We start from the raw sequence: 12,607 nt of genomic DNA, 5'->3' as shown, positions 1-12,607 counted from the left end.
TCTGAAGTGCAACACAGACATTTACATTAAATATACACAACTGAAATATAACTACATGCCTTTTTAGAGCAATAAAAAGCAAAAAAACATATGCAAAGGACCAATAAAAGGACATAAAAACCTTGTCCTTTCCGGTGACGTGTGAGGAGAACAACAGCCAACACAATAAGGGCCAATAAGAGGAGAGTCGCCAGGATGTAGCCCAGCTGCTGCAGGAAGTGACTCCTTTGCTCTGATAAGATGACGTTGATTACATGGGGCGGCACTTCCACCATATTGATGTCTAAAAGAGAAGATGATCAAGTATATGAGGAGTTTGGCCTTGAACTTGATCATTTTTTGTTATTTTCAGTAACCACCAGAGGGCCTTGTGCTACTTAAGATTTATGCTACACAGAAACCTTTGCTGTGTAAATGCACACTTCAGCACTCCTCAAGGAGGGATATTACAGATGTAAACATAATCTGATTTCATGCCCTCTGATAAATGAGACCAATATCATCTATGCTCCTGAGCTATTTATTCGGCTTCACATTAGCTAACATGGTATGACATAAAATACTGCATAAAAAACACTAAGCAACTGGACCCTGACTCTCAGCTAAAGACAACTGAAGAAGCAGTAAAGAGAAATCTGGCATTAAGGCTAAACAGATGTTGGAAATGATTGTTTCTGGAGTTCAAAACATTATGTTGGCAACACCAAGGTCATTGGATTGACTCTCAGAAAATACACACACTGATAAATGTATACCTTGAATGCATTCTAAGTGGCTTTGGACAAAAATATTAAACCTGAGAATGTAAATGTTTTAAGCGGTACTGTTTTTGCACTAGTTTATTTTAATTGTACTCTGAATTGTGTGAGAAGTGCCGGAAACTGCCACGTGTTTTTCAGCTAGAATGAGATCCACTGTTTTTTTTTATTTTTCCTGGCAGGAAAACATGGATTTAAATAAGATGAGTGGTGGAAAACAGAAGGAGGATGGGGGAAATGGGGAGGTACTACGTTGTTTATTTTACTGAGTGACTTTGTCATTTTGCTTCCACAGGAAAATTTTATAAATTAAATAAGCCAAACTTGCACCTCTTCGTCTATGATACAGCCTAAAATGATGACAGTATGACAAAATACTGTATGATGTCATAGTTGCTAGAAAAGAAGTATTATGAGATGTGGAAAATCACTCAGGGACTGTTATGTTTGGACCTTACAAAAGAGCCATGGCTGCCCTAGTGAAAAATAAATATATTAAAATGTATTTGAAATGTATTTATTTCATGCCAAGTATGCTAAAAATACATATTTACGTGTTAATGTTCTTAATTTAAATATCCTTCAACTGTACTAAAGTGGTATACCTAAAGCCTTCTAAATTGGAAAAACTAATTTTGTACTTTATGCACTTTAATTTTGCGGAAATAGTGCTGAAGTACAACCAAAGATGTAAAGATGTAAATCACTTATCCCCACATTGTTCCAAACCCGTAAAAGCTTAGTTCGTCTTCGGAACACAACTGAAGATATTTTGGATGAAAACCGGGAGGCTTGTGACTGTCCCATAGACTGCCAAGTAAATTACACTGTCAAGGTCCAGAAAAGTATGAACTTTTACGGGATCAGAACGACATGGTGGTAAGTGATTAATGACAAAATTTTCATTTTGGGGTGGTGTAACCCTTTTAAGTCCAACATTATTCAAAGGTCATACAATCCTTGTCAATAGCGGCATCAAAACACATCTTAGACTTAATATCAAGAAATGTGCATTGAGCACAAATAAAGTTTAAATATAACTTATATCAGTAAATCTTGATGCGATGTCAATAAATATGTTACTAGATTTAAACTATACTTACATGAAATAGTATGAATTACTGTATTTTAATGTATTTTAAATTACTTTTTTTACTAGGGTGAAAATCAAAGAGAGATTCTTGCTTCTTAAGATCTTATGAGGTTGGTGTTATTATTGTTTGAAGCATTTTATAGGCTTCTTACAAAAACAGCCTGAACGCCAGTGTATACAGTAAAATGTAATTATTGCCATTAAAAATTAAAACTATGCTATTATTAATATTTCTAACAGATCACTACAAATTGTTGTAATGCAATCTTTCTATCACCCACATCACACAAAACAAGCCAACTACTGTTTTAAAACATACCTTAGTAATTGTTAGCTGTGAAAAACAGTTTCTGGCCTGTAATCTCAATCTTAACCTTTTATTGTGTATGTCTGAACCCAGAGCACTGAGGGGAAGACAGGCTAATATTGTAGGGTAGATTACTGTAATCAGTAACAGCTGAATGATTTCTACACTCGTTTTTCAGAAGACCTCATAAAAAAGCCGGATATGACTGGTTACTGGCAGTCAAGAGCTGTTGTAAAGAACAACATAGTGTGTTCTGTCACAACATTGTACTGTTTTTCCTTTAAAACACTCCACTTTTTTGAAAATAGGCACATTTACCAACTCCCCTAGAGTTAAACAGTTGTGTTTTACCATTTTCGAATCCATTCAGCCGTTCTCCAGGTCTGGCGGTAGCACTTTTAGCTTAGCATAGATCATTGAATCTGAATAAATCATTAGCATCTCACTCAAAAATGACCAAAGAGTTTCTATATTTTTCCTATTTAAAACTTGACTCTTCTGTAGTTGCATTGTGTACTAATACCAACAGAAGATGAAAAGTTGTGATTTTCTAGGCTGATATGGCTAGGAACTATACTCTCATTCTGGCGTAATAATCAAGTAACTTTGCTGCTGTTCCATGGGTGCAGCAGGTGCAGTGATATTACACAGCACCTGAAAATAGTAGGGACAATTTTCAGGCAAAACTTGTCATTTTACGTCGGTGTTGGTACACGATGTAACTACAGAAGAGTCAAGTTTAAATAGGAAAAATATAAAAAAACTCTGGTAATTTTTGAGCGAGATGATAACGGTCTAATCATATTTAATGATCTATGCTAAATTAAGCTAAAAATGATAGACCCAGAGATCGGCTGACTGGATTAAAAAAACAGTAAAACTCGACTGTTTTTAACTCTAGGGGAGTTGGAAAATGAGACTATTTTTTAAAAAAGTGGAGTGTTCTTTTAAATGCTTTTTTACTGAAAAGGCAGCTAGATCATTTCAAAACACATTCATTTCTGTATCTTTCACCTTAGGTAAACCACAAAAACCACAAAGCAGACCTCTCCACAAAATTATTTTTTAACAGTGATTTTATGGTCATTATGCAAAGATGAGTTTTATTTAACTTCAGACTTCCCTTGCATGTTCACATCACAGATCATTTATAAAAGCAAACGATGCTCAAAAGGACGCCTTCCAGATCTCGAGCAGCATTCTTTATTTTCTGTTTGTTCATGAGCAGATGTCTTCAAGAATAGTCGTGCTTATGATGATGTTGAGTTTGGGCTCATGATGAAAGCTAAACATTTTTAGGCCAAACAATCCAGAACAGGGCTTCCATGGGGACTTGTCTTTGGACCGTCCTGCTTCTAAGACCATAGGGGAACATCAATATGCTTAAACCTTGCAAATTTCGAACAGTTATTGAAATGCCAGATCCCGGGGAAGCTGAAAGTGAGTGATTCACATGATTAGAACCACCTGGTCTAAAACGGCTGAACTATAGAGGATAAACAGAATTATAAAAAGTCCTAAAAGGAAATGATTTTATGTAATGGCTGTGCTGGAGCCAGACGGTTTTCTTTTTCTTCATGCTTAAACAAGACAGAGGAAGGACTGACACATTTTGGATGGCTTAAGAACGGGTTGAGGGAAGGTTGAAGGGGGAATGAGGGGATGTTGAGGGTGGGCTGACCTAAATCCACAACAGTCTCCTCCTTATGGCTTATGGTCTGATGTTGAGCTCTAGCTACAGCTGGCCAGATGCTTTACAGATGAAGCAAACTTCCCTTTTCCTGCAGATAAACAAGACGCTGTCCAAAAACACTCCAGAAAGGACAGAGATGGAGTTGTTCTGAACACAAACTTGTCATAAGGCTTCATAAAACTTTTAATATCAAGTGCACAGGTTGTTTGGACTATTTATCACGGTATTCTAATGTGTAACTTAAGAAATAAAGTCATATGGGTTTGAAATTATATGATGACAGAACTATCCCTTTAATTCAAGTAAGACAGCCAAGACAAACTGACATCAAAACAAAATACAGACACTGAACAACACAGATGCTCAGTGCTTTTTGCCCCCCCCCCCCCCCAAAAAAAGAGGCCATGCAGAAATATTTTGTTGTTAATAATGAATTCAGCAGTGCAGATAGTGTTAAGCTCTTTCCTGTCTTGCCCAAAAGTCTGTGATTATCCGCAAGATTCCACTGAGGTTTGTGTAGTCTAGGGTCCAGTAGACGCAGAATAACTAAACCACAGAAAATGACTTTCCCACATTCTCTTATTAGAGGTTATTCTGCCAATCCCCACTTTCTCTTTTGTCACTGTAAAAAATCTTTAAAACGTATGCATCAATCCCTCTGTCTCTTATATATTTCCTTGCTTATTTTTATCTCTCAATTCACATCACCTACCTCCCTGTCTTATGCAAAAAAGCACTTTCTTATCCTCCTTTCCTCCTGTCTCCCTGGCAATACCTCAAAGGAAAACATTAGGCTATCGAATGATCTGAACCAGAGCAGAACTCAAACTGAGAGAGCGAGCTGTGACAGTGGGAGAGAGAACAGCAGTGGAATGCAAGTGAAAAAAAGAGAAAGCGAGAAAAAGAAGCGTGCTTGAAGTGAAAGAAGAATAAGCTTTAAAGGAGAACTGCTGCATTTTAATGAATGTGAACGTGGCAACCCAGACAGCAGGGCAACCAGATCTGCAGACTTACCTCAACCTCAGACTGTTTTAGTTCAGGATTGTTTGTCTGAGTTCATGCCCTGTGATTACATCCAACCTATTTTCTTTCTTCTTTCTTTTTACTAAATTTATTTAGCATTTAGTTAATGCAGATTTAATTCTGTAGACATAAAAAGGAGCCCCAGTGTGGTGGGTGTTTTTTATTTCTTTGGCTCAATAAATGCTAATCAAGTCATTCAAAACTGTTCTGTAAGACAAGTGTAGACTATACCAGTAACAAGCATCAACCCTTGCCTTTTTCTCATGTGAATATAATCAAAACCAAGAATTTAACAAATAAATAAAGGCAAATTAAATCAGGAGAACTCCATAACCTAAGACTCTAAAATGCAAATATATCATTTAACACATTTCTTCAGGATCAGCAACAGCTATTCTGTGATAATTTGGGGTAATTCTGGAAACACCTTGTGTGCTGTGAAGGTGTTATACATAGACTAGCAAAAAGCTGGAATAGAGAAAACTGAATACATGAACTTGATTGAATTCATGCTTCTCATGATTGATCTCTTGACTCATATTTTTATGGTCACACTTTATTTCAAGGCCCAATTCTCACCATTAACAAACTATTACCTATGGTCTTTCCCTCATTAAACTCATAATTTGCCCCTTATTAATAATTAGTAACGTAGTTGTTAAGTTGGTGTATTGGGTAGGATTATGGATGTAGAATATGTGCTCTATAAGTAGTAATAAGCCGCCAATATATTAATAATAGGCATGCTAATAAGCAACTACTCAATAGTGAGAATTGGTCCTTATACTAAAGTGTTACCCTTTTTATTAACTGTCACTGTGAATGTTGCTCTTACTTGGGTTTTCACTGGGAAGATACGGAGGTTCATCTGTGGGTTCCTGAGGGATCTGAGGGACTGGAGGTGTCACAGTAAGCTGGAAGATGCGTCTCTCATGCAGACCGCAGTAGTGATGGTGGAGATGACAAGAGTATAGCCCCTGATCCAGAGGCTGGGTGTCTGAGATGATCAGAGAGAAATCTCCCTGCGAGAACGCTGTGGCAGATATATTCATCTTTTGCTGAACAAACAGTGGTCCATAGTGACGCCTCTCACCAGAAGCGTACAGGTCAATGAGCCGATCGGCACGGTCGTGTCGGACCCCTGGAGGCTGACGGTCCCAGTGCACCACTTGTTGTTGGTCCTCCTGACTGTTGCCCTCTGTCCAGATAGGCCGGCGGTTAACGCAAGGGAGAACCACTGTGCTGCCCACCAGAACCACAAACACTGCCTTCTGACCGTCCCAAAACCTTCTCTCCTTACGTGCTGAGAAAAGACAACAGCAGCATGGATATATGAGTATGCATATATAAATCAAGGATGGGTAGATAACTTTTTTAAATTGCAGTCTGTTATTGATTATAGATTAGACATGTAACAAAGGTTACTCATTTTAGGTAACATAATTAAATACTTTTAAGATTACTTTTAGGTTACCTTTAGCAAACTTGTTTCAAAGGTACTTTAAACATACTATATTAAAATAAAAAGCAATTTTTCTTTTATATCAACTTCATAAAATGCATTAAACATTACATTGCACCAGGGTTTGACAAACTGGGGTTAATGTAAGAACTGCAGTAGGTTTGTGAGTTTATAAAAAGCTAAAAGATTATTAAATCTTAAAAATTTACAATAAAATATTAAATTTTAATAGTAAAGCTATTACATGTTTACCTGCATATAAATGAGACCATTAACTGAAATTAGACAAATCTAAACATGTGAATGTGTTGTTAAATTACTCGAAATATTCATTTCTTCAGAGATATTTCATTAATAAACATGAAAACAATGACATTACAGACCCAAACCCTTCCAGTTTTGAAATGTTTTGTCCAGACTAGTGGTCGACCGATATATCACCAAGGCCGATATATCGGACAATATCGGCATTGGACGGTACGTTTTTCTGCTTGGCCGATGTGTTTGAGCGTGCTTATTTTGATAGCGTTTGATATGGTGATGAGAGCGGCAGCGCTCACAATCTCTCTCTCATTCGTCATTATCATTAACAGTTCTTTCTAATAAGGATAGGAGTCTGCCTAATAATCAAATAGAAATGGTTAAACAAAGGAATTAATTTATATAGAAAGTTTTATAACAACTGCTTTTATATTAGGCCTATTAGTAATAGAAAGGCAAATATTATAATACTTTCTCGTTTGCCGTCAGCATTTTGCAAATATGCATTTATATAATTTAAACAAATCTTTGAATGACTAATGAAAATTTCACAAATCTTGCAAACTTAGTCGAATCCAGGTTTGAGATCCAGCATGATCACGTGTTCTCTGCATGATAGTCAGTCTGTGTGATTTGAATGCTTTAAACTTTAAACTGGTGATTTCAAATTATACTGCACTTTATGCATTTGTCCACTGTCATATTCGTTTCATTTTCACTGTGTGCTGTATATAAAATGAGGGTTACCCTGGCTTTATTTGAAAAAAAAAAAAAAGATTCCCAGTGCATACAAACTTCCCAGAATACTGAGTGCCCTTGGTTACAGTGTTTACTTTTTTTTATTATATTTGTATTTAAATATTAATTTATTTGCGAAAAATACTTTCATCTAAAGTATAAAGTATATCAGCATCGGCTGTCAAAAAACACATATCAGTTGACCACTAGTCCAGACTTCCATCATGAATCATTTTCTTCCATTGTGTGAAAAATATGTAATCATGTAAACCATAAAAAGTAACTGTAATCAGAGCAAAATGTAATATACTCTAATTACAAGCACTTCATTTTTGGAATCGGATTACATAATCCAGATTACATGTAATCACTTACTACCTAGCACTGTACAATAAAATTATTGTTCAAAATATATATGTTCTATTCTTTTGAACTTTCTACTCGTCAGAGAAAAATATATAATGGTTTCTACAAAAATATAAAGCAGTATAACTAATTTCAACACTGACGATAATAAGAAATATCACTTGAGCACCAAATCAGCGAATTAGAATGATTTCTGAAAGATCATGAAGATTTATGGAAAATTGAAATATAAAAGTAATTAGGGCTCAAGCCCAAAGGGCGAGAGGCCTATTGTTTTCCTTAGGATTATTTTTTATTATTAGGGCTCAAGCCTGGAGGGCGAGAGCCCTATTGTTTTCCTTAGGATTATTTTTTTTTTTTTTTTTTTTTTTTTTTATTCTTCTAATTTTTTTCTAAGGTTTCGGGGGCTTTTGGGGTCCTTAACATGCTCAAAAACTCTTGAAAATTGGCACACACCTTGGAACCTGCGGCCATTAGGGCCGGGCAGAGTCTGATACACGGGCGTGGCACAGGGGCTCTACAGCGCCCCCTGTAGTACCGAGGGCCATATATCATGCATACTTGCACGTATACATATGAAACTTGGTACATATATATAACTCATCAAACCAAACAACTTTCACACTGCATGTCATAAGCTCCGCCCAACAGGAAGTTGGCTATTTAGGGTTTTATGAAAAACACATGCTCTGGAATTTGATATACTCCTCTGAGGAACTCCACCCGTTCACCACAAAACTCGGTGAACACGATCTCAAGACATTGGGGATGCTAAATTGCGAAGAGATTTTTGATATCTCGAACGGTTTGCCCGTGGCGAGGCGTTGAAATTATGGCGAGAAATGAGAAACAGGAAATGTATAATAACATCCACATACATTTGCTGAATTTGATCAAACTTAATTGGTTTGTTCGTTGTATGATACCGATCGTATATATGTGACTATTAGGAGTCAAAGTTATAGCGCCACCAACTGGCAGCAGGAAGTGAATCATTTTCAGAACGCTTTGAATTCAGCATCTTATTTTTACTTGATTTGCTTCAAACTTCATCAGAATAATGACAAAACACGGCCGAAGACAATCTGTCGTGGGGATATTTATATCTAATATAGTGTTGCCATGGCAACGTGTCAAACTTGAATGTTCTGTTCTGGTGATTTTTAGGCAGATAACTAGCTCAGATTTACATGAAACTCGAAACAGATATCAGTATTAAAGATAGCTAGACCATGGCAAAAGCTTTTTAAAGGGCGTGGAAGAGGCACTCTATAGCGCCACCTTTTGTCAAAAGTGGGGGGATTAGTTTTAGCTACAGACACCAAACTTGGTACATAAATTGTTCTTATCAAGACGGACAACTTTCTAATTCGCAGTCATAAGCTACGACCAACAGGAAGTTGGCTATTTTGACTTGAATATGGATTTTTGGGAATTTTCTTTTGTGAATTAATGCATACTCCTCCCAGGGGAAGTACACTATACACACCAAACTTTGTCTACATGAAGAAAAACCATTGAGGAACTTAAATTGCGAACGGATTTTGGTTAGCTTGAACGGTTTTGTCGTGGTGAATTTTTGAAATGACAGTAAAAAGGGAAACATTAATTGTCTTGTATGTTTAAATTGCAGCTTCCAAACACTTCAAAGCATTTTTTCATACAAAGATCAAATCATTCTGAGGAAATATGCATAGTTTCACGACTTTACAACACTGTATGGATAAAAGAAAATTAAAAAACTGTCAGACTTCTCAACTGACATGATCTCACTCTGGCCACCCTGTCTGTGTGAGGGAAGGGAGGGGGAGAGGGAGGGGGAGTGTGAGGGGGTTGGTGACTGTGACAGTGTGTGTGGACTGTAGGGAGGGGCTGTCTGGCAGAGAGAGAGAGAGAGAGACCTAATCATCCCTTTAATAATCAGGAAAAAAAAATCTATATTTTAAATTGTTATTGTTTTTGTTGTTGCTAATGGTGGTGTTTTTTCCTTTCATTACAGGTTAAGAAATCTCTTAGGCCTTATCCTTTTCTGACAGTTTTAGGGATTTAAAAACATCCTAAGAACCCTAATTTGTGCTGCAAATAATAATTTCAAACTCATTTGATACTGACCTATGACAACCTGTGACGTGACATGACATTTATTAATCTCATGGATGTAACAGTAAAACTCTTCAACTGACAGATAAAGCTGCAATGCAAGCAAAACTATTTCACAAATGCTTATAGGTCATTAAAATCATTACAAAACACTAATACATTATTTAAGGATTTGGTAACACTGTAAAATAATGTCTAATTTGTTAACATTAGTATATGCAATGGTAACACTTTATAATAATTGCACTCATTAGCTAAGCATTAGTAAATAGTTCATGATTATAAAGCCTTTTCCCTTAATAATAGTCATTATTAAGCAGTAATAAATCCATAAATAAATTGTTCTTGGTTTAAAAGCACATATATTACAAAGGAGATTAAAGTCTCAGTTGTCTTATAAAATAAATAAATAAACACAACCCAGTTTGATTCAGAATTCAGAAATATTTATTTCAAGATGCAATAAAAGGAAACTGTACACTTGAATAGCTTTTATGCGATTCTTGAAGGATTAGCATCACCTCCTCTTGTAAGATGGTTTAAGAATATATCTTCGAGATTGTACCGCTGCTCCCTATATGCATAGTATGCAGTCTTCTTAGGGCACCAACTCCCAGAGGGGGCACCATCCCAGTTGCTCAAAAAAACAAAAAAAAAAAACATGCGCCATTCTCCCATCCGCGCTCGCGACCGCTCACACCTCATGTTTGCGGCTGAATGTTCGTAATTTATGGATGGACATTTATGCCTGGGTATAGGACATCAGCAATCCGGCACAGAGAAAAGAAAACTAAAGAAAATAAAACAGGCATAAAGTTGTCTTGACATTGGACTTTCTAGAGTCTCAAATTTAGGGCCGGTCTCTAAAGTTACATGTGCTATTGTTATACACTTTTCTAACGTCAGTAGCATTTGAAGAGAATGACTTACAGTCATAAAAACAACTGTAATTGTTCATCTAGGTGACAGCTATAATGCACAATTAAATTGAATGTTTGATATTTATTACAACAAACTGTAAGTCATATGTAAATTATGCTACTTTTTCACATGGGCTCAAATGCAAATTTGAAGCTCAATAGCATTTGAGAAGAAAGACTTGCACTCATAAAACAATTGTAATGTGTTCATATAAGTGTCAGCTACAATGCACACCTTATACATTTTTTATAAATATTAAAATAAAGTGTTACTAAAGTTATATATATTGTTCTGTGTATGTGATTTCAAAGTCTAGATTGGTCGGATTAACCCTTTAACTGCCGCATCCCTTAAAACTTGATTGTCAGAGGGTTACTGTAAATGCTTATGCCCGCTGGGCACAGTTATCCTGATGCCACCGGGGTGGCGTTGCACTGATGGCTTGAGCCCGACATCGCTGCTTGCAGCTATATTTATTAGGGCTCAAGCCCAAAGGGCGAGAGGCCTATTGTTTTCCTTAGGATTATTTTTTATTAGGGCTCAAGCCTGGAGGGCGAGAGCCCTATTGTTTTCCTTAGGATTATTTTTTATTATTATTATTATTATTATTTTTTTCTAACGTTACGGGGGCTTTTGGGGTCCTTAACATGCTCGAAAACTCTTGAAAATTGGCACACAGATTGGAACCTGCGGCCATTAGGGTCGGGCAGAGACTGATACACGGGCGTGGCACAGGGGCTCTACAGCGCCCCCTGGAATACTGAGGGCCATATATCACACATACTTGCACGTAGACACATGAAACTTGGTACACATGTAGATCTCATTAAACCAAACAACTTTCGTACTGCATGTCATAGGCTCCGCCCAACAGGAAGTTGGCTATTTAGGGTTTATTATTCATATTTTTGGTCAAAGTTGTGGGGGCTTTTGGGGTCCCTAACATACTCAAAAACTCTTGAAAATTTGCACACACTTTGGAATCTGTGCCCTTTAGGAGCCTGCAGAGGCTGGGACCCGGGCGTGGCACAGGGGCTCTACGGCGCCCCCTGGAACACAGTCATAAATGTTGATGTATAGCTCACACATACTTGCACATATTCATATGAAACTCAGTACACATATAGATCTCATTGTGCCAAACAATTTTCGTATTGCATGTCATTGGGCTCCGCCCAACAGGAAGTCAGCTATTTAGAGTTATGTAAAAAGCGCATGCTCTGGAATTTGATATACTTGTCATAGGTTTTTTACTCATTTACCACCAAACTCGGTCAACATGATCTCAAGACATTGGGGATGAAAAATTGCCAGGGGATTTTTGATATCTCGAACGGTTTGCTCGTGGCGAGGCGTTGAAATTATGGCGAGAATTGAGAAACTGGAAGTGTCTAATACCATCCAGATACATTTCCTGATTTCAATCAAACTTCATCAGATTATTCATTGTATGATGTCGATCACATATATGTGACTATTAGGAGTCAAAGTTATAGCGCCACCAACTGGCAGCAGGAAGTGTGTCATTTTCAAAATGCTTGGAATTCAACATCTTATTTTTACTCGATTTGCTTCAAACTTCATCAGAATAATGTTAAAACACAGCCGATATAAATCTGCTGGGGGGATATTGATATCTAAAAAATATTGTTGCCGTGGCAACATGTCAAACTGGAATACTTCTCAGGTGATTTTGAGGCATATAACATGCTTAGAATTTCATCAAACTCAGAACACATATCAGTATTAGTGACAGCTAGACACTGGCAAAAGTTCATAAGAGGGTGTGGAAGAGGCACTCTATAGCGCCACCTTTTGTCAAAAGTGGGGGGGTTAGTTTTAGCTACAAACACCAAACTCAGTACAAAAATTGTTCTTTTTAAGA

At 36.9% G+C, this 12,607-nt stretch overlaps 1 protein-coding gene across 1 annotated transcript in view; it reads right to left on the bottom strand.

Moving 5' to 3' along the window:
- The window catches only part of mxra8a (matrix-remodelling associated 8a), a 39,252-nt gene that overhangs the window by 2,784 nt on the left and 23,861 nt on the right, over positions 1-12,607 (bottom strand). The window contains exons 5-6 of the mRNA XM_052569644.1: positions 5,710-6,177; positions 122-283 (exon numbers count right to left, since the gene is read on the bottom strand). Of these exons, the coding sequence (XP_052425604.1) occupies positions 122-283; positions 5,710-6,177 (630 nt within the window). The remainder of the gene's footprint in view (positions 1-121; positions 284-5,709; positions 6,178-12,607) is intronic.

This window comes from Carassius gibelio, chromosome B11 (genome assembly GCF_023724105.1).
Source record: "Carassius gibelio isolate Cgi1373 ecotype wild population from Czech Republic chromosome B11, carGib1.2-hapl.c, whole genome shotgun sequence".
Taxonomy (NCBI): domain Eukaryota; kingdom Metazoa; phylum Chordata; class Actinopteri; order Cypriniformes; family Cyprinidae; genus Carassius; species Carassius gibelio.
The sequence above is the reverse complement of the archived record's forward strand: the minus strand, read 5'-3'. Positions and strand labels throughout refer to the sequence as shown.